Source organism: Lepisosteus oculatus, chromosome 5 (assembly GCF_040954835.1).
Source record: "Lepisosteus oculatus isolate fLepOcu1 chromosome 5, fLepOcu1.hap2, whole genome shotgun sequence".
NCBI lineage: Eukaryota > Metazoa > Chordata > Actinopteri > Semionotiformes > Lepisosteidae > Lepisosteus > Lepisosteus oculatus.
In genome coordinates, this window is record NC_090700.1 from 40,280,090 (window position 1) to 40,288,483 (window position 8,394).

The 8,394-nt window shown below is 45.3% G+C and overlaps 1 protein-coding gene across 1 annotated transcript; it reads right to left on the reverse strand.

The window, feature by feature from the left end:
- Positions 1–1,212: 1,212 nt before the first annotated feature.
- On the reverse strand, positions 1,213–6,370 carry LOC102690995 (green-sensitive opsin). The gene is made up of 5 exons (XM_006628473.3): positions 5,080–6,370; positions 4,366–4,534; positions 4,114–4,279; positions 3,541–3,780; positions 1,213–3,072 (listed from the first exon to the last, which is right to left on the reverse strand). Exons 1-5 carry the CDS (start codon positions 5,438–5,440, stop codon positions 2,941–2,943), a joined length of 1,068 nt encoding a protein of 355 aa, XP_006628536.1. The 5' UTR covers positions 5,441–6,370; the 3' UTR covers positions 1,213–2,940.
- Between the last annotated feature and the right edge of the window lie 2,024 nt (positions 6,371–8,394).

The following is an 8,394-nucleotide window of genomic DNA, read 5'->3' on the forward strand; positions in this document are numbered from 1 at the left end:
CAGCATTTTTATTTATTTCTTTTGCTTAATTTTGATTCACAATGTGTGCTATTCTTGTCGTTCCTCCTCGGCTTCTATGTCGAAATTAATATCCTGAAACGAAAGATTCAAAAGTGGTCATTCCCGTTTTCCTGGAGTTGCAAGGGACACTGGGTAAAGAATACAAGTTTTTGTAATGAAAGTTTATCTGATGTTCGTATGTACAACATTATGTACTTGCTAGCTTAAAAATACTAGTGTATTTTCAATTAATCTTAAAATACAGCAATAGGAGAGGCTTATTAATGTTCTCTAGAAATAGATTCTTATATTGAGAGACTTGAAAAAGTGACATGAGCTGTGATGTGTTGTACAATTTGCTTGGAAACGAGGCAAATGAGTGTCAAAATGGCAATTTTAATTAATATTAAAACATTAAAGGATCGTAGTGGCAGTTGAATGGCTCAGGGATGTTAAAAAACTAAGGTTACCAAATACCAGGATTAATTTGGTACAGACACTTGGTTTTGAGTGGCACGTTGTCTCAAATTTTGTAAGCTGCTCCTCTATTTTTACAAAGGATTAAGTCACATGCTTAGCACAGGCCCCATGCTATTTACTGGTGCACAAGCCAAAGTGTGCAGCCAGCTTCTGTTAACACTACTGTTGACACCACAAATAAGTTCCCTCCCCCTGCCCCGGTCACTCCTAGAAAAAAATATAAATTGTAGCCTTATTTGTTGTATGACAGCAGGAAGTGAAATAACTAATTCCTGCAAAGAAAGGAAGAGAACAAAGTGACCCATTGCAGCATGGCATCAACCTCCCTCCCCCCAGCCACACCAGACTAAGCTGTCTGACTGTGACCTTGCAGCTGATAACTTGAAGTTTTGGAGGACTCTGTTTTCTTCTTGGAGTTTTTGGCTGGACTCTCTAGTCCACTGCAAGTCTGTAGTGAGGACTTGTGACCTCACTGATCCCCCCCCTCATGAGCTGTCATAGGGCCTGTTCTTAGTGTTTTTTCTTCTTTTAGACAGGGGAGCCTTGTTGCCTCTGTCCCTTGTAAGACTAAATGACAGACCATGCAAATGAGTGGAAAAACATTCTTTTTCACCATGGCCAGGACATGCTGAGGCCCTGAAGGGAAAGAGTTCTATGGGCCTTGCTTAACAGCAGAACCTTCTCACCCTCCCATCAGACACATTTTAATAAACAGACATCCCCAGGTTGTGATGCATGCATTTATTTACCTATTTACCTCTATCCTTTGATTTTACAAATCAACATGAAACAAGTTATTTATAAAATATATACAGCAATGGTGACATGGTCAAACCAAGGAATCATTCGCACAGTGACAAAAAACCCCAATAAAAACAAGAAAGAAGCAACAAACGGATATGCAGCCTGCAGAGCCGAAATGAAGCCTCTTGTACAGGCAACACCTGGAGACTTGGGAGACGAGTGAGTTTTAGTTTTTGATATACAGAATGAGCCTAGAGGACAGCCTAGAGCACTGTGACATCCCACAGTCCCATGTCACTAACAGCAGAAATACAAAACATCCCGAAAGTCACGTCAAGATTTCCCTTTCAATGTGTGTTGGCTTGCGCTCCGGCTCTCCCAGGTTTATGGGGGCTATTCGCAGTGCATGGAGCTCAATTGGGCTTTGCTTGGCTGAGCCCGGTGTCCCGCTGGACCCAGGAGGAGAAGGCTCTACAGCTTCTGTCAATGACCAGTCAGTCAGTCTCCAGATCCACAGCATCAAAGCAAAGCCCAAGGGAGCACAGGAGTACCCTCACCACTGCCTTCACTTTCATTACCCCCTCACTTCTTTCCACAGATTTTTAAGTGTCCACCTAAAAGATACATGTCAAGCATCTCAGAAAGTCCCCGCTCTGTAATCGACGAGTTGTTGTTTCAATAGACATCCCTCTCTTTTGGCTGCCTTCTGATGAGAATGAAACCAGCCGTGACCAAGATCCTCAGATCATGTTAAAAAAAAGTTCATTAACATCAACAGCTCTTTTTATTGGTATCAGCATTTGCATTTAGAACAGAATTTTTGATACCTCAGATCATTTTCTCAATATCAGAAATCCTGTACCTTCATAAGAAAATAACAGAGAAACACTGATATCTGAAATGTTCTATGGTTGACAGCCTATACATATATAATCATGGTCAAACACAGCAAAGTGCAGTGAAGCTCAGTGAAGGCAGTGTAGTACAGAGAAGTGTGACCACTCAAGACATTACACCAAGTAAGTACTTCCAGGGCAGAAATGTGGGAAATCTGCAGAAACACTTTGCTGGTTTTCTGTGGGGAACGTCCATAAGGATGTCTAGAAGAAAAACCTCAAAACACAAAACTCAAAACACTTGGAGTGGTGCTCTGTCCAGGGACATCAGAGCCAGGACATGAGCTGTGTGTCTGGCAGAGATGCACAGGGTTGCCTGCAGCAACATGACGTCATGCCTTGCCAATGGTGTCCTTGACTTTTCTTCTTTGTGTTGTTGATTGAACCTGTTTAGGAGACCCCCCTTTACTCCATATCATCCAGGATGCTAATTTTCCCAAAGCACATGTGGCTGTCAGGCTACTCACCAAACACAAAGAAAACTGGTTACAAAAATGATGGTTTCTTCTTTGTAAAAAGCAAACCTGAACAGGGAGGAGCAGAGCTCTTTCAGACGAAGCTGTGGAATCGGTGGAGCTGGGCTGAGTGGGAGGACTAATAGAATGGTGGATGACAGGTGGGTTTCTTCGAAAGCAAAAAGATCATCGCCTTTTCAAGCCTGCTGGTTTTATTGACAAATAAAAATATCCATATAAATATACATGTGTTTTTCTTTTTTTTCCCTTTTTGGTTGCAGTTCATGCAAATGAAAATTAGACAAATCGACAAGCCAGGAGGGGTGGGGTGGTGGGAGGGGCTGGTGGGAGGGATGGAGCCAGGTCTAGGCCGGGGACACCTGACTGGAAGACACTGATGACACTTCTGTCTTGCTCTGGGACGCTGTGGAGGAGACTTCGTCGTCACCCAGGGGGTTCTTCCCGCAGCAGATGGTGGTGACCATGCAGTTCCGGAACTGGAGGGAAAGGGAGATGAGGGACAGCACAGCAGAGGAGAGCAAGGGTTAATGAGACCGTAGCCTGTCCGCACTGCCATCCAAAGGGTCCAGACATGCACAGCCACATACTTGCATGAACACAAATGACAAAATTAAAGTTGTGTCCCAAAAATTGTACCTCCTGTGATATTTCACATAATCTACTGTTTTTTACTAAATTGTGTATAACGCTGATGCATTCCCAAACTTTGTTACACAAACGTGGCACCTGATCAATCAATCAATGGAATGAAATAAAAGCATTTGGACCATGGTTTTGTCAGTGGCACAGGCAGTAATAGTGTGCATAAAGGCAGGTGTATTTCAATAGAAAAGCACCAGTGGTTTTAGGTGTAGGGAAGGGGAATGGAATGTTTCATGCACACAGAGCAGCAGGGCTGAAGTGCCCCTCTGGCCCCCCAGCTGGTCAAAGCTGGTCTGAGGTACCTGTTTGTTGAGCAGCACGTAGATGATGGGGTTGTACAAGGAAGAGCTCTTGGAGAAGAAGGCGGGGACGGTCATGAAGGTGGCAGAAAAGTCGGCCCCCTGATTCAGGAAGATCCACAAGGCCACGCTGGCGTAGGGTACCCATGCCGTTAGGAAGCCAATCACCATGAGGATCACCATGCGCGTTACTTCCCGTTCTGCCTTCTGAGTCGTGGCTGACTCCTGCTGGGACGCTGCAGCCTGGAGGAGTGAAAAGTGTAGGCCAAGTCAGGGCCACACCTCCAGATGCAAGGGGGCGTGTCTCTGGAACCCTCAGTCCCACTCACTCTCAGTCTAGCCACCATACATTTGCACAGAAGCTTTCCATTTAATCAGTATACTTATGCCATGTATAGAAATTGGTCAGCCTTACCCTCCCTTTGCCTTAAAAAAGGATTAGTAAACTTTAATGCAAACACAAACATGAAACTTGGCTGCTGTTTTTCTCTCTGACTGAGATACCTTAATTCCTACAGATCCAGAACCTTTTGGTTACCCTCCCCCCATGAGCTGTGTTCCATGCTCTATGCTTACCTCCTTGACTTTGCAAATGAGACGCCCATACGAGAAGAAGATGACAACGACAGGAATGAAGAAGTGCACAACAAACATGTAGATGACGTAGGAGGCATTGTTGTACTGGGGGTTCATAGTGTAGTAATCAGGCCCACAGGAACACTGCATGCCTTCTGGAATGTACCTAGAAACAGAACCAGATAACCTGAGTAAACATTACGCATACTGATGTGTTCTCCTTCATTGAGGTTCCCTGAGCTCAAGGCATACCTAGACCAGCCGATCAAGGGGGGTGCTGCACAGGAGAATGCCATAACCCAGGTGAACATGATGCCTATGAAGGCGTGGGTGGAGGAGAAGCGGAAGTTGCCCATGGGCTTGCAGACCACAATGTACCTCTCAATGGCCAGGACCACCAGAGACCAGAGAGCCACCTCACCTAGACAGACAGAACAAAGAGGGTCATTGTGTTTAAAGGGCAGACTGGACTACATATAACCACTGCCACCACTTTCCAGCATCAGGGCAGGGATCATTGCTATAAACCTAATGTTTATAGAGCTGTAATCACTCTACCCATTGCTGTCTCTGAGCATCTGAATGGCACATGACAGATAGATAACACAGTACCACACATCCATCATCCTCTCGTCCAAGAAATGAGTATGATATCTGTCCTTGGCATGAAAAGGCAGTGGCGTGCAAAGAACATCAAGGGAAATTTATAATTTTATGAGGTGTGCAAAGATCATTAAGTTAACCTACAGTTATAGTACCAGATAATCCCCGTTATTAATACCCCCTTTTCTCATACAGTATACATGTGTGCACATGAAATCTCACTGTACATTTTATAACCACACCATTATTCTATAATTCTGCCTCTTTATGGAAATTCATATTCCTCTGATATTTCACATGAATAATTTATTCTTCTTTTAGGCTCCCCCTAAGGCATGACCTCCCTCTTCCACCCCTCCTCACCTCCTAGCGTGGCGAAGAAGCCCTCAATTGCACAGCCGATGGGGCCAAACACGAAGTAGCCGTTCATGGCTGAGTAGAAGGTGATGGTGAAGCCAAAGCACACCATGAAAAGCCCAGCCACCGCCAGGTTGACCAGGATGAAGTTGAGGGGCTGCCGGAGCTTCTTGTGCTTGAAGGTGACCAAGAGCGTCAGGCCGTTGATGGGGAAGCCCAGCATGATGAGCAGGAACATGTAGGCGCACAGCGTGGAGAACTTCCAGGGTGCCGCCAGGTAGTATTGGGGATACTCAAAAGGGCTACGTACCAACCCCGTTCGGTTGGAAAACGGTACATAGAAATTGTTACCCTCTGTGCCATTCATTTTTGAGGTGGTCGATCAATTTCTTTCTTGATCCCTATCTCGTTTCTGAGCAATCAATCGAGTAGAAATCTTCGAAGAATGAGGTAAAAAGTGGCCTGATCAGCAAGAAAACGCCACTCTCAGTAATGGGCGTGCAGATTTGGGATTCAATCAGAAAAGAAACCAAAAAGGGAAAAGCCTTGTCAGAGGCAGTACCGGCGGAAATTGACTGGTTCACGGCTGTGCTCCTGCTCCTCTCCTCCAGACCGGCGTGGTGCCTAGACCGTGTGCTGCCAAGGGTGCCATCCATGGGTTTTATACCATTTTCAAGCAGCGCCACCAGGGATTTGACGCAATCCGAGGGGGGGAACGTGTCAAGGGGAAGGAGATTGAGAAGAACTGATGATTTAAGAAGCCCCTAATCAGCTAGCTGGCCCATACCTAAATTAAGACTCTAATTTTGCTTAAAGGGATTGCCGTGGGAGATTTGCAGGTTTAGGGAGAAATGGACAGCCTTGATCATGCAGCTGCTCAAGCACTGGAGGCACAGCTTTCTGGATGCCAGTACTTCCGCCCGGTGCCCCCAATCTCCAGCTCGTGATCCCCGTTGCTCGCCTGCGCCCGGAAACGTGGGCAAGGGTGACCTGTCTGCGAAAGCTCTTTTTTGTGACGTGCTGCTTTACGTAAGTATTTTATTTGAGTCCAACTGGCTATTGACCTTATTCTGGCACATCCTTGCAATTAAGATCTGGGTCAACGGCCTTGCCTAAGGACGTCTTCTCACCACTCTATCAATTCACTGCGAGGCACATTCCTCTAAAGCACACCCAGAGTCAAGCTGACCTGCTTCATTTCAGTCTTGCACATGCCACAGTCTCTGTAGGATATCTGGAGTAACTTTTGATTTCTGTTGAAGAAGATTTTGAGATCAAGAGAACTGAATGGACAGGTAACCATGGTGAAATTATTATTTAATTGGCTGATATTTTTATCCAAAGCAGCCTACATTTGTACCCACCTACACAGCTGGGTATCTCACTGGAGCAAGGACCTTGCTGAAGGGAACAGCAACAGTGTCCAACCCAGGATTTGTACTCACCTTGTATCTTACAGTTGCAAGTCCAGAACAACCGCTACTCCCCTCTGCTGCTTCACATTGCAGAGCCCTTTCATGATTTTCTCGTGTCTCACACCCTTCCTATACTTGCCATGGTTTTATGTAGTTAGTATCATGCCATACCATCCTGCAATATTCTTTGGCTTTCTTTTATCAGGCTCTACTGTGTTTTTAATGTTTGTAGTTGACTGCCACAGTACTTAGTACTTAGCAATTATAAACTAATGTGCCACTGCTGTACAACAGCAGGTAATCCCACTGTACACTGTGCTGTCGAAAATACAGTGATGCTAATTAGCCAGCATAGAGAGACCTCTTGGCTTGTGAGAGAATGGAAATTATAAGGTATTGTCCAAAGGTCATTTCTCCTCTCCGTCACAGGTTTGTTGGCAGCCTATTGAGTGCAGCTGAGAGTTAAAGAGGATGTCAGTGATCTGTGAGCTAAAGACACACGGTAGTGTCCTCTCATACAGACCAGAATAATCTCATACTCCTCCTTAGATGCCTTTAATGACACTGCCTGCAAGCTATCTCCTGCCCGAGTCCTGTTCATTATTCACTGCTGCAACTGCAAAGGTTTTTGATTGTTTAGGAAGGGAAGCTTTTCTGTCTTGAAGGCTGCAAGGTGTTTGAGGCATTTACAGGAAAAGAGGAGTGACCTGTGCTGTGGCACAAAATCTGTTCTCATCTTTCTGTCTCTGCTTCAGTCCTCCTAAAATCCCAAAGCAACGTTTATTTGTACTGTATGAATACATGCATGGATGTGTTCATACAAAATCAATTTAATTTCAGACTGGAGCAAAAACCTTGAAAGTCAATCCTTTAAATTAACAGCGACAAACTGATTCCCAGTCCCACGTGTCCAGAAGCCAATCAACTGTTTTCCCCTGTCCTCTAAAAGACACAAACCCTCAGCTTCCAAATCTCCCATCACTTACACACTTACGCAGGTTTTCCTTATTTAGCTAATAGCCTTGTGCGTCTGTTACAATCCTAATGGATCACATCTCAGCGACTGAGACCCCACACTGAACATTGCTGCCCATGCTGATAAACAGAGCAGGTCAAGAGACACGCTGGCCACAAGGAGCATATCCTCACACAGTGTTACTGAGTGACCTGCACTGTGTTTCCGCAGTCTCTGGTGCATACCATACTCATACCATGTGTTTGCTTTTGCCTGTCAATTTCATGGTTCTTTACACAAATGTACGGAAAAATAAACATCTTTAATGGCAACTCTACTGAGGCATTTTAATAAGAGCATTTTTTACCCATTTTTTAAAAGGACAAGTTGATCCAAGACAACTTTCAAGGAAGTTTAGGACTGGCATGCACAGACTTTAACCTGAGCTTCAAGAAAGCTAAACCAGCAGAGAGAGCTCTCCATCCTGCCTGTGAGGACTGTCCGTGTCTGAGGTCCTGCCAGAGGCCCGCACACTCAGGGACAGGGCAGTGCTGGATTGGAAGAACTTGGAACCAACCGAATCTCCGGCTCTTATCCGATTACCAGCCAAATACACACTAACAAGCTGTGAGTAAGAACCCGGAGCCAGCTCCTCTTAATCCACAATCCCTGCAAATGCCACACAGCTGATGGGATTGGCACCTCAGGGTGGAAATGGGGAACACTTCAGCCCCACTTCACCTTCTCTTCGAACCTCAAAAGAAGGGAAGCTGTGCTGTCAAACCCTATCCCATGGTGTCCACTGGTACCTGAGACCAGCCCAGCTGGCAGTTATACAGCCTAATTACTGAAACAAGCAATCAAATTGCCCACTCCTCTCTCTTTCGTATTCTCTTTCACCTTTCAGCTGTTTAGCCAAAGTACCTGACAAGCTGGCGGTTTTTGAATACT

What these genes read in the sequence shown, in the direction of transcription:
- LOC102690995 (XM_006628473.3), bottom strand. Translation starts at nt 5,440, where the DNA reads ATGAATGGCACAGAGGGTAACAATTTCTATGTACCGTTTTCCAACCGA. An exon ending in TCATTTGCAAAGTCAAGGAG is followed by an intron (nt 3,781 to 4,113) that starts GTAAGCATAGAG and finishes TCACTCCTCCAG; the next exon opens with GCTGCAGCGTCCCAGCAGGA. An exon ending in ACGTGCTGCTCAACAAACAG is followed by an intron (nt 3,073 to 3,540) that starts GTACCTCAGACC and finishes CTTTCCCTCCAG; the next exon opens with TTCCGGAACTGCATGGTCAC.